Raw genomic sequence first — 14,070 nt, 5'->3', positions numbered from 1 at the left:
ATATTGCCTGCATAATAGGAATCTGGAAGGAAATTTGACATATACTTAAAAAGGAACTGAATTCATATGAGATCAGAAGAAGATCTGCAATGTCTCTGCTAAGACCAGAAATTATATCAACCTCCTCCAACTGTTAAATAAGAATCCTCCTCATCTTGTTGCTCATGCTGTTGCCACCAGTACTGTACAGAATAAGAGAACACGTAGGTCCTGCAACCAACCACAACTTTGTACAAGGGTAAGTCAATAAGTAAGTTACAAATGGATATAGAACTTAAACAAATAAGAGTACTGACTTGAAAAATGCTTTTATTTCTCAACATAATCTCCCTGTACATTGAGGCACTTGACCCATCCTTTGACAAGCCCCTGAAAACCAGCAGCATAAAATTCTTTGGGCTGCTGTCGGAACCAGGCAGTGACTTCCCTTTCTACATCTTCATCGTGGGGAAAATGTTCAGCCAAAAGATGATGCTTAAGAGGGCCAAACAAATGAAGTCGCTTGGAGAAAGACTCGTCACCTGTGACAATTTCCAACACCAGTCTGCTTTTACCGGTTCTCACAGTCTCTTCGCTTGCAGATTTCTTATATTTTTCCTTCTACCCTGAAGATGGAGGCGACACGTTCCTCCGAAACGTCGGTTAACACCACATATACACGGTGCCAAATCCCAGAAGACTGCTTTCTTCATAGTCACCACCGTGAAAGCCTCAAATCTTACACAGTACTCTTATTTGTTTAAGTTCTATATCCATTTGTAACTTACTTATAGACTTACCTACGTATTTAAGGAAAGCACATGTTTGTACTGATACATGTGTCTGCCTGTTTATTTAGCTTTCATTCACTGTCCAAATACATGTGACTGAAGTGTGACTATAGAATAATCAGAAGTGCCTCTGGGATTTTCATGACAAAAAGCTTCTGCAAAATATCTCATCACTAGAATGGTGGACAAAATCATGATATAAAGACAGCTAACAGATCCTTCGAAAATGCAGCACAGTTCAAATATTTGGGAAAGGCAGTAACAGATCAAAATTTGATTCAGAATGAAATTAAGAGACTGAAATTGTGTAATGCTTTAAAAATATAAAAATTAGAATACACAAAATTATAATTTTTCCTGTGGTTTTGTATGGGTGTAAAACTTGGTCTGTGATATTAAGGAAGGGACATAGACTGAGGGTGTCTGAGAACAGGGTGTTGAGAATATTTGGACCAAAGAGGGCTGAATAGGTGGTTGGAGAAAATTACATAATGATAAGCTTCATAATTTATACTCTTCAGCAAGTATAATCAGAATGATCAAATCAATGAGGATGGGATGGACAGGGCATGTAGCATGCATGGGGGAATATAGGAACAAGTTTTGGTGGGAAAGTCAAAAGGAAAGAGACCATTAAGAAGACCTATGAGTAGATGTAGGTGGGAGGGTAATATTAAGATGGATCTCAGGAGACAGTTTAACTGTTCATCATAATTTGCTGGACCCTTTCGTATTACTTGAAATGTTATTAACTTAAGACTACGTAATATACAAACAAAGATCCAGCAGAGGGCCACCTTTTTACATTGAGAAGTGACATAGTTCAAGTTTTGCTATGTGGACAGGAAGTAACATCTGGTACATTTCCTGGAATTCTGGCAGTTTCAGCAGTTGGAAGGTCTTTGGGAATTTGAGAGCTGACAGTTTGGAGCGGCTATAACTTAGAAGGAGTGCCTGAACCTCATCCCCTGATCCTAATACCTCAAGCGGCTGTCAACTTTAGAGTTAGGACAATGACAAGAATGACAATAGGAGAATTGACACGAACCTGTATGGTTTATAAATTTTAATCTTGAACTACAAAGATTTTAAAAAAACTTTAAAAAGTTTTAACACCAGGAAGGTTGCTGTGACTGTGAAAGGTTGAACACTGTTTACATTGTGTATTTTAGACATTATATGTGTATGTATATAATTAACATCTATTGTAATAGTAGTTTCCAGAAAAAGTACTGATGCCCTCTGAGGATGATCTGTAGGGATCAAAACATGTAAGGGTGATGAGTTTTCAAGTGATAAAACTTAAATAGTCACACTGGACGGTGTTGTTTTTGTCTTTGTAATTTAAACGGGAATTGTCTCCCGCCAACCCATAATACAACTCCCACACCCACTTTGAACTAAAGAAGATAATGTAATAAAATAACATTTTTACATAAATAATCCCAACACATCACTACCATATGTTATCAAATGCTTTAACTCAAAAGCATACTGTACAGAAATTTTGTGTGCGTGCGTGCGTACTCAAAAGCATACCATGCAGTAATTTGTGTGCGTGTGTGCCCAAAAACTAGAAGGGCCTGCCTGAATGTCTGATCACTCCATCATTGGTCTGTTTTTTTGTAAAGAATGAGTCTAAAGTTCTATGGGTTCCAACTCACATTTTTGTTTCTAAAACTTCTTTGTGGCATTACAGCACATTTCACAGTTCATGTTCAACCTCAGCACAATGATCACAGCGAGGACCATGGTTCCAAAAACAATCCAAAAATTCATCAATTATATTGAAGGATTCTCTTAAAACTTTAACTGTCAAAGTACCTCCTTCTGAAATGACACTGTTATTCCTGCTCCAGAATTTTTACATTTTAGAACGAATACCACTTCTGAAAGAGGTAAACACAGCCTCTCGCCCCACTGAATGGCTGCGCTTCCGGCAGTTCCCTCCTCTTCCACTCCTCTTTCTCGGCCTCATATAAGCCTATGCCTTCTCTTGAATGAGGGCTGGATTCATAGAGATGTGTTGTTGATATAAAACACCAATCCGCACTGTCAGACGCCTCTTCCTAACTCTCATCACATTGCTCCTTTGGCATGTAATTGTCACCTTTGAGTGCTTTAACAAGAAACTTTGTTTCAATTTCCTGTGCATTCTTCAAAATCTGAATCTGTGAATCTGAAAAGCATGTGCAATGTCTATCATATGCTTGCTTCACTGCTCACAACTAAAAATGTGGAATGGTTTCTCTTGGAGATGGCACCACCACAACTATGCTCTTCACTCATGGCTGCAAAAAGGACAATATATTTTCCAACACAATTGCTGGAAAAACAACAGAAACCCCCTATGCACTGAGCACACTGGCAGTGGCAAACAGATATAGAGAAAGAGATATGTGAGGGGGTGGGAGGACAAAATGACATATGCACACTAGATTAGAACTGTCTTCTATTGGGAAGTTTGTAGTCCATGGATGTGATCCTCAGAAGTGCGGGTATTTTTTGTGTACAGCTGCTCAATAATTTGGTCTCACACAAGCACGGAAATGGATAAAGGCTTCGATAACGTAGATCCTTTGTACTGCTAATTATATTCATTTATTTACTGCACGTGGCAAAGTAGATGTTATACACTGTCAAGTATTTGAGATTAGTATGACTAATAACAATGGGTTCTGAAATAGATGATTGGATGTATTGGCACTTCTTTATAATTACAGTCAATTATGACAGCTCACACGTTGAACTTCCTTTCATAATTGCCACGCGGCCCGAATATAAGTCACCGTGTCAGTTAATTGCCCTCTGTTTGTTGTCACGGAAATATTGTGTTAATATTCCTTGCCGCGGAAAAGGTGCTAGCGAACTGCTGCCAAGCAAAATGATTTCCGATTCTGCTGCTCTTCCAGCTTTTGGGCAGCGTTTCCCATGCCGTTCCTATTAAATGGTCATATTCTGTCACAATATATTGTAACATGTGTGTGACTTCAAATTGGGTTTGGATTGGTAATCGAATTTACTGCACTTTTATACAAAATGTTACTACACTCCACAAATCACTATCACACACAGACTAGTGTTCTTGGAGTGTTACAGTCTCCACTAGCCTTTTACTGGTAATGGCTTCCAAAGGCGAACATTCTCCTTAGCCTGGGTTCCTGAACTATCCCTGGTTTCAGCTGCCAGCATCTAAAATCATGCATGTAGTTGAGGTCTGTGAAGCCTGTGTTACATAAGCCCAATCTGTTCTTCTGTAGTCATGATTTCTTTCTGCCTAGCATTTAGCACTGCTAGAGGTTGAGCTACCATCAGCAGAAGCCACACTGCTATGCCAAATCTGTTACGAATGAGTTGTTGGCTGAGAAATTCTGTATTTCTTACGTAGTCTTTCATAACTGATCTGTACAACCATTGTACTATTCTGTTCTAATGTCACACATACATACAATATAATACATCAGTTTTGTTTTCCACTTTTTCGTTGTCATTTCATACACTCATGTACACTCCTGCAGCATCTGCTGTTGGATTATTAGTTGTTATTTATTAAAAATACTGTTCATTTATACTTTCCCTTCCTTATTCAAGAGGTCTGTAGGTGTAGTTTCTGGTCAGTAGGCAAATACAGGGATGGTAACTGGGTTGTGCTGTAACTGCACCACTGCCACACACTAGTTTAGGTATAATTAGAATCGTTAGTACAAAAGAATTAATTACCAGTAGCATGTAATAGCCAAGGCAGTGAGACATAGTCCCCTTCTTGCTTGCAGGAATTGACTTATTCCCAGGCTTACTGTTTCAGGAGAAGAACTGCTGTGGCATTTTCTTACAAATTTTTCTTAGAAGTAACACAGCAGAAAACTTTGAGAACATGATCTTTGACAGTTCCAGAACATTCTAACTTAAAAGTAGGCATGTTGGATAACCATGCTAAGCATAGTATCCATCACTGAGCTGTCAAAAGTGACGTTAGTGCTTTAAGGGCCAAAATCCCATACTATATGAGTAGTTAGCTGATTGAAAATCAAGAAATTGTAGTAATCTCCCAAAATTCGAATATATCCAATCAGCAGAATTTAGGGGAGTGACATAGCAGAGGAAATGAGACAGAGATGACCTCGGGTTTTGAGAGAAGTCAGTCTCTGAGTTCAGTTGTCTGACCACTCGTAAACTACTTAGACGCAAAATTTGTATCACTGCTGTTCTGTTCAAAAGTCTAAGTTACCAAGCCAAAGTGTTCACCGTAATTATTCTTATAACTTCTGGTGTACTATGACTAAAGGGAGCTAAGTACTTATAGCCAACTACATTAACTGTCTTTTCTACCAAGTGCATAGAGGTATCAATAAATGGTTGCAGCACTTAAGTGTCATGTGTGTAGCACAGTGTTCATCCCTTCCATGCCTGAGCAAGACCATGCTAATTGACCTGAGAAGGAATCTCCGCTCTGCCAACAGCTGAACCAGTTACCCTTCTTCACCTTACCTCTTTGCCTACCACAAACCTTAATATTGTATGTCACACCAATAGGAGCTTACTGGCGCCCAAATAAGGACAACCAGTGGTAAAAGAGGTGAGTTAAGGGCAGCTACAAACTAAAGAGTGGTGACCAACACACGGTGTAAGCTGACGGGCGTAAGCAATGAGAAACAGTTACAGTGCAAGTCTTTTGCTCCATATTTGCATTTACACACCCCACCCATCTCGAGAAAAATAATTTCACGGATTTGGTCAATGCATTGCCAGGCAACAGCTCTGTAAACATGGTCCAACACGCAACAGTAGAGGAAGCTGTGTTTCCTGTAGATCCGACCTATGCGCCAATAGACTGGCTGGATAGCGATCATGTAATATGTGTTTACTGTAGGTCCATGTCTGTTCTGCGGCTATATACTCGTAAGTAAGAGAGACAGAATTTGTTCAAGGAAGTTACGAGAAGTAATAGCGGCAGAAGCATGCGAACAAACAAACAAGCAGAAAGTTTGAGGAGTACAGAAGAGTACAAGAAGTCAGCCTGTAAAGATTTAACTAGTCATTTGTAGACTTTATGTGTGCTGTAGTGCATTGGTAGTGGAAGTGTGTGATTCAGGGAGAGTTTTATAGTTTCTATGTTATAAATCCATGAAGAATAGTGGAGATAGACTGAAGAGACTAGCGTGGAGTGCTCTGTAGTGTGAAAATCAGTAACAGTGCTATAATTAATTGTAGTTACGACCTGTAAGTGGTTAATAAATCCAATTACCAATCCAAACCCCATCTCTGGTCACTGTGACACATGACAATATAAACAACCAACTCAGAATCACAGATGATGGAATGGTACCTCTGATATGTTGGTTGAACAGATGGGACACCACTTTTAGTGGACTGGATTAGCTCAGCAGACGGTTTAATGGTGAAATTTCATTTCATACATGTGGAATCTTAAGGTTCTGATACTAATCCTAAAGATTTAGTTTCCAGTAGTTTATCTACATTTCGGTACCCATGAATATGTAAGAAGTTTCGCCTCTGTTGATTTACTGACAGTTTTGTAATAACCAGTTTACAGGCATTATCCTTTTCCTATCCATATCTGTAGTGGATTTATAAACAGTCTCGATCCCATTCCTGGGTGATGACATTGCATTGTAGTAGGCAAGTTTTCCAACATTTTCAGAAAAGCTAGCTGCCACCAACTTCAAGCCAAAGTGACTAAACACAAATGACACAGAACAAAATTACCTATGACACACGGTATCAAAAACAATAAAATACCTAATCAAAAAAATCCTAAACAAACCAGTTTAAACATATCAAACAAAAGCCACTGAACCATTACCAAAATGACACAAAAGAAACTATAAAATACTGCCCTGCCATTTTAGCATAATTTTATACAAGACACATCGACAAATAGCGTCACATGATTACTCCGAGATGTAAACAAATCTTTACAATGACCAGAAAAATGAGAAAACGACATCATTCGCAACACCACTATAATGTAAATGAGATAAATACGAACTATAACACAACATTTTTACTTTCAACATTTTAATATTTTAGCATAAATTTATGTAAGGGCCATTGGCACATAACATAGTATTATCACTCCCAGATGTAAACATTTGCCCATGTAGGAGAAGACAGCAGAAAATCATAGGTGAATTTAAAAAAAAAATATATTACCTGATGATGGTCAAAAAAGACAAAACATGTTGTAATGTATAATATAGTGTGCTTATACATATAAACTGTGGTGACTGAAATAAATAATAAATTAGTCACCCCACATTATGATGCTAAAATATAATATTTTTTACTAAGCACGAGACTAGCACAAATATTTGTAGTTCTGTTCCCCATCTGCGCTCTGATCAGTGAAACTGTATGCAACAATAAAGCACAATGGAGCATAGGTCACTTTTAGTGCCAACACCTCCAACTTCAAGGTAATTTTATCAGGACTGATTGGTGTCTGACAGTTTAATATTTTCGACTGAAAGTGGGGAGGGGGCATCTGCTTGCACCTCTAATTAAAAAACACTGAGAATTCCCCTCTTTCTCAATGGTTCTGGAGACTGCTGAGGGCTGAAGAGTAACCACGAACCCACAAAGGACTTCTAGAATGACTGCAGCCATAGAACTACAGTTGCAAGGCCAGACAAGGCTGAGTTAAGTGTGAACAGCTAGCATGGACGTGTGTTGGAGATGTGGAATAGAGCGTGCGGTGGACCTCAAGTCAGTTCAGTGCAAGACAGAAAAAGATAGCAAGGCAGCAGGGTACAGTGCAGCAGTAGTGGACAAGAAAATACTGACACACTATCATAAGTGGCCACATGAGAATGAGATAATAATCGTTACAAATGATGATGAACACATTTTTATGGTGTTCACTCTCTGCTTCTTCACTATTTCAGCATATGTCCTCATTACTACTGAAGCTGCAGTGAAGACTAATCCCAGTATCTCACTGATCATTCTTCTGATATAACACAGTATATAAATAAGCTGTAGCATTATTCTTTTCCACACAGAACATTTCACCCTTGTTCAATGCACTTCATTTTTGCACTGAATAAATCGAGATTAAAAGTAGTTGACATTTAAATCCCTAAATATCCAAGAAACACATGTTTCAATGCAGATTAATGTCTTCTGGGATGCGACACTTCGTAGTCTGGTAGATATTTGGTAAATATCTACTGGACTACATAGCATCACATGCCAAAAGAAAGAAATTCATTATCACTGCAGTGAGAATTTCAAATCTCACATTTTTAGACATTGCAGGTACTGAATTGTGAAACCTGTCTTGTCCTACTGCACATGCATGTCCCTGTTGAGAACTTGGTGACTATGATAACGCTGTAATCAGCTGATCTTAGAGCATAGAAAATTAACTACCAAACACCATGGCAGCATGCAGGAGATAGAACATAATGGTTAAGAATAATCTAACAGCACCACCTAAGTATGGCATAAAGAATTAATTAAAAGAAACAAAAACTAAAAAACCCTAAGAACTGATATCTAATGACATCTTTACTATTTTAGTCAAAAAGGCCTGTCAGCATACTTCAGATATGTAAAACTGAAGAATCTAATACCAACTTATTAATTACACTTCTCAGTATTCCAACACCAAAAACGATATATCAAACATTTCTAAAACTGAGACTTACATTTTAACTGTATTATACTTTTGTGTAAGCTGGAACACTCAGTTATTATAGCAACTATGTCTCAGGCTAAATGGCTGAGGAACCAGTGTTGGACTGTCAGTGCTGAAGCTCACCAAATTACCTAACCAATGGGTACTGGTGGTCCTTTCACTGATGGTAAAGCTGGTTACTCACCTCCATCTAGTACCAAGGTTACCAATATGACATAACAGCAGTATTGATGACATCCCACAAACATACGGATCACAAAAACCTAAAAGCTGACCTCACTTACAATCAACCCATTTGGACTCACCTCTGCATGGCCAAGCATAGAGTCACCCAGGGGTTGTGTAGTAGAGGAACAGTACTGCCTGTCAGGACTGCCTGGAGACCTGGACTGCGAAACTTCGTATCTCCGTGAATCCTGGCTCTCACAGTACTCCATCTGTTTGCAGGAGCAATTCATTTTAATAATAATCTTTATTTTCAAAACTAATTCCATGCATTAAAGTTCCTCTAAAGAAATTGGTAGTTGCTCAGCTGGTATGGAAACTGCCTACCTTTTATGTAACTTTGAGTTTCATTATTGTGTTAACAAGAACCTACAACTGCACCCTATTTTGAGTTGCATTAATCAAGTCCACATAACCTCAACTTGTTCCCTTAAAATCCATGTTAACACTATCCTCCTACCCATGCCTACGTTTCATGCGTAGTATATTCTCTTCAGATTTTATGACAAAAAAAATTTGCATGCATTTTTCATTTCCATATTTGATCATGCTAAGAGTGGAATGTAGAAATCACGCATCTCCTCATTTTTTTTTAATTTTTTCCATCTACTTCCTTTCTCACAGGTTAAAGTAAATATTCACCTCAGCACTATATTCTCATAACCTTCAAACTGCATTCTTCCCTTGGAATGAGAGACTGGGCATGACATCCATTAACCAACAGCAGTTAAAATTATAGTTCAGTATAGTGACATTTTAATATTTTCATGAAGATCATAATTATACTGCATTATTCTTCAATGACACAACATACGGCAAGACACGGTCAATTTTTTTTTTTTTCGGGTTCTGAAAGAGTAGAAGACCTTCTTCAGAAACATATTAGGCAGAAACATGTCCAAGAAACTGTCTGTCCTTTAATTTAACTACAGCCATTGATATTACAGACATCAATTCAATTACTGCTGTGGAAATTGGTAGGAACATCATGCCATTCCATCTTGGTAGTTCACTCCCAGTGATCAACAACATGGTGGTCATATGAAATGTTGAAATAAAAGCAACACTAGTAGCACTCAATAACAAAGAGTCAGCAGAAAACTGGGTGTTCTACCAATACATATCGTTTCTAAGTAAGCTAATTATTACAGCTGATTTACAAGTCTATCATGTATTTCTATGGCTTTTACAGGTGGATGTAAATTCAGTAGCTCAGCACAAAGACAACTGTTAATAGAATACATGTACAAAAAAATAAAAAAAAAAACATGATAAACTGATTTGAGATAAAATATCACAGCAATTCTTAAACACATTTTATATTCTGAGTCTCTTTAATTGTGTACTGAAGAGGAAAATAGAAGATAATAAAAATGTTTTCACCAGCCTGTTTCAGGAAGAGAATGTAAATTGTTAAGTGTCTAATATTGGCCACAGAGCAGTCAAAAATGTGCAACAGAACTTCATATTACACATCAAACTGTGACATAAATGGCAAAATAAACTGTTTAGTTTCTAACATCAACCACAAGAGGCCTTGAAACATGACCATATACAAATTAGACACATATACAAACCTCAAAAATGCCTTAATAAAGGAACTGCAGTACTATGAACTTGGCACAAACTTATTAAAATTAGGGATGATGCAGATACTGCTGCTCATTATGCCATGTAACTCCTGAATGTATACATTATGTATTTTTCACACACAAGGAAGAAATTCAGTGCCAACAAAGACTTAATACACTGTACTAAAAATGTAATATGACATATTTCATATCAGCAGAGGAGTATGTAAGCTCCCGTACTTTTAAATTAGTCATGAATGCCAAATAAATCTACAGAGGATAAAAGACAAAAAGATGGAAGGTATATGAGATGTTTGCTAGTGACATCTGCTAAGCACATGAAAACTATTTTAAAAGAAATATGAACACTTACAGGGACTTTCCAGGATACACAGATGAATGGGAACATTAACATATATGAAAATATTGCAAATGGTTGCTTTGAAAGAAACTGTTAATGGAAGTTCCAATCAACATCACAAAAATCAGCACCAATGACAAAATATGTTTACATGACATAAAACTAGTTTTATTTACACAACCTTGAAATAAAATTAACATGTAATGTGTCGCCTATTCACAATGTAATATTAACTCTGGCTGTATAGCAGGCTTGCCAACATTGTCTGTCTACAACAGGGACAGGAAGTTATTTTTACTTGGGTACCAGATGAGGCTATTCTGCAATGACTGTGGGGCTGTTTGCCTCCCAAGAAAAATTGAACAGCAATCATTCATTCATAGTGACTACACAGTGGTTCATGTTCTCCAGGTGTTATGATATGCATTAAACCATATCAGAAGTGGGTCAACAATGTTACTTGGTATGATGGCTGTGAACAGGATTGTAGTCACAGTATGGTGGCCGAGGGCTGTGCCCTAGAGCTTTTGAATGCCAGAGTGCTGCCCTGGTACTGAAATAAAAAACAGTGATGTCCAACATGGGCAACAGTTAATACACATTAACAAAAAGCCTCTTCTTGTTACTGTCTTCTTTAAAAATGAAAATTTGCTTCAAAATGGAATATTACATTCAGGAAATTACTTGAAATTATAAGAAGTTACATAAAATGTATACAAAAGTATGCAGTCTACACAACAATATTCTGTGTTTAAAATAAAGTAGACACTATATGTATGTTGATATGATAGTATCTACTTAGTTTTAAATACAGAATATTGTTATGTAGACTGCATACTTTTGTATACATTTTATGTACCTTGTATATGACAACACAACAGGATGCATACTATTAAGATTATAAGAAGTTATATTTTGCTAAATTTTCTGCCTCCCTATTTGAAGTGGTAACATGAAAACTATTTAAAAAAGCAATTCTAGAGCTGAAGAAAGCAGTCTTCTGGGATTTGGCACCGTGTATACACAGTGTATATGTGGTGTTAACCGACATTTCGGAGGAACTGCTTTCTTCATAGTCACCGCCGTGAAAGCCTCAAATCTTACAGGGTTTGGATAATTGACTGGATTTATTGACCACTTCAACACACAACTCAGTAACTATAAGTAATTATAACATTATTGCTAATCTCCACACTTCACACATCAATACAGCACATGCTAAGGCTTCTCACTCTGCTTCCACTAGTCATCTCCTGGTAACAGATCTCAACAATGGAGATTCTTTGGCTTCTGTCCAGCTAATATTCCACAACTGAAATCATGCTCAAATTGACTAGCTCTCAGACTGGAGGCCATCTCACACCAACATCCTCTTCTCTTCACGGACTGACAACTGACTACGGCTCAAGTCAAGTCTTATGTTACGACCGACAGTGAGTCGGCCAGTACCTCTTGGAATAAAGCACCCATCTGGGGCTTACGACCAGATTTTTATTACTACCAGACAGTTGCAGGTTTGTCTATGTGTAGCACTCTCTCTGACGAAAGGACGGTTCTGTCGTTTACAATGGCTGCTGACCCTCGCCAGCGTAGTCATTCTCTGATCTGAGTCCTGTGGGACTTGCGATCTATTTTACTGTATCAGATTCGAGAATTCCCTTTTTGCTGCCTCCTACGACTCACAGGGCTACAATGGGCGCATTCAACCCCACCTCCACATGGGATTGACTACTGCTCGGCTGGTGTCCTCGTTAAATAACCCCTTGGCAGACAGCATAGAAAACACCGTTTCCAACACCTCCTTTATTGTTGTGCATGAACTCGTTACCATGGGAACCTGTTTGTTTTGCAGTCACTATCTAGTAATGGGTCAGCACACTACAATATAAACTTTACTACTGATATAACATTAAGAAGTAATCAATGAATCAAAGTTACTTCTCTTCTAGAACTGTGTCATAAATAATTGATTTTAAGAACACAAATTATTTTACGTACAGCATTTTAGTTCTGAGATAAAAAAAATACCCCATTTATTTTTCAAAAATGTATTTCTTCAGTCTGTATTCCTTTGGGCATGGCAAAATCCTGCCATATGGCAGGAGGTATTGTAATATGATGATTAATCTCTCTGTTACTGACTGTGAAATGCGAATGTGACACTTGTTCGTATCTATGAATTTGGTTCTCAACAACTTAACAACAAAATAAAAAATTTGTGTGTGGGTGTCAAATGTGTCCTTCAGGTACTTAGTTATCTTTATGGTAATACTCTTCCTAATACATCCATTTATAAAATTCATGTACAGGTACTCACATCATTATGTAAGACAGTAGTGGTGGGGGAGTACATGTTGCTATTGGACGGGGAGCATGCCTGGAAGCTGGCAGGGTCCTCTTCCTTCTTGATGCGGGGTGTGGGAGTCATTCCTGTCCCATCTGTCGACATCATCGACACCTGTAACATAAATTTGTTGTTATCTCAGTATTCAAGGTGGATAACCAAACCTTTCAATTCTAAAACTGATACACCTAATTCAGAAACACAACCTTATTCTGCTTTTAATATGTATTTTATATTACACCGTTAATTAAATGAAAAAATTACTTTTATCTTTAAAAATTATACTCAATAAGAGAACCTACAACTTGTATGGAAATATAAAACCAAAGAAAACACAACTGGCACAGAGAAGATTATAAAGCATCAAACTACGTTAGTACGATTCATTTTTGTAACTGTTCATGTAACAGGACTGACTTTCGACTTCAAACTACAGAGCATACCATCTTCGTGGCACTAGCTACTGACAAACTCTACAGTATTTGAACCAAGGACTTCACATCGCGGAAGCACAGCTCGCCACTACGAATACAATATACTTTCAATCATCAAAACAATGTTTTCCTTTGAACAACTCTCAGCTAAACAAACCCAAAGGGGGCACGCAGTTGATTGAGGCCCTATGCTACAAGCCAGAAGGTCACTGGAGCTATTCCTGATGAGGTCACTGGATTTTCCAATTGACCTAATCCTTCCAGCCGCATTATGGAACTGGAGTCGACTCAGCCTCTAGCAAAAATGAGTACCAGGAATCTTCCTGCAGGTAAAGGGCAACCGGCACATAAGGCTGATAACCTCACCACCATCCGTGAGTTGACTGTATAGAAAATGTGGGAGCCTCGACGATCCTCAACCTTATGGGCCTCCAGGGCCTGTTACAGGGATAGATTTTAGAACAAGCCTAAGAAGTGTTGTTCCATCAGATATCAAAATTTAACTATGAGCCAGATGATCTACTTTACATCCTCTAAACCTATACTGGCATAACATTCACTTTAATATTATCCTTCCATCTCTTTCTCATTCCACCAAGTGATTGCTTACCACAGAAAATTGAATTTTTCCCATATAAAATGAAAAATAAATAGCAGACAAAGAAATTAGTGTGGCCAGCCTTGTTAAGTTACTGTTTTTTTTTT

General features: G+C 37.9%; 1 protein-coding gene across 5 annotated transcripts in view; it reads right to left on the bottom strand.

Annotated features, from left to right (window-relative positions):
• LOC111866761 (steroid hormone receptor ERR1) overlaps positions 1–14,070 on the bottom strand; it is a 183,547-nt gene that overhangs the window by 21,997 nt on the left and 147,480 nt on the right. For all 5 annotated transcript variants that reach the window (XM_023856002.2, XM_023856003.2, XM_023856001.2 and 2 more), the window contains 2 exons: positions 12,905–13,045; positions 8,736–8,867 (listed from right to left, as the gene is read on the bottom strand). In XM_023856002.2, the coding sequence (XP_023711770.1) occupies positions 8,736–8,867; positions 12,905–13,039 (267 nt within the window). In that variant the 5' untranslated portion in view covers positions 13,040–13,045. The remainder of the gene's footprint in view (positions 1–8,735; positions 8,868–12,904; positions 13,046–14,070) is intronic.

Source organism: Cryptotermes secundus, unplaced genomic scaffold (genome assembly GCF_002891405.2).
Source record: "Cryptotermes secundus unplaced genomic scaffold, Csec_1.0 scaffold213, whole genome shotgun sequence".
NCBI classification, from domain to species: domain Eukaryota; kingdom Metazoa; phylum Arthropoda; class Insecta; order Blattodea; family Kalotermitidae; genus Cryptotermes; species Cryptotermes secundus.
This window is presented reverse-complemented; position numbering and strand designations above follow the sequence as displayed.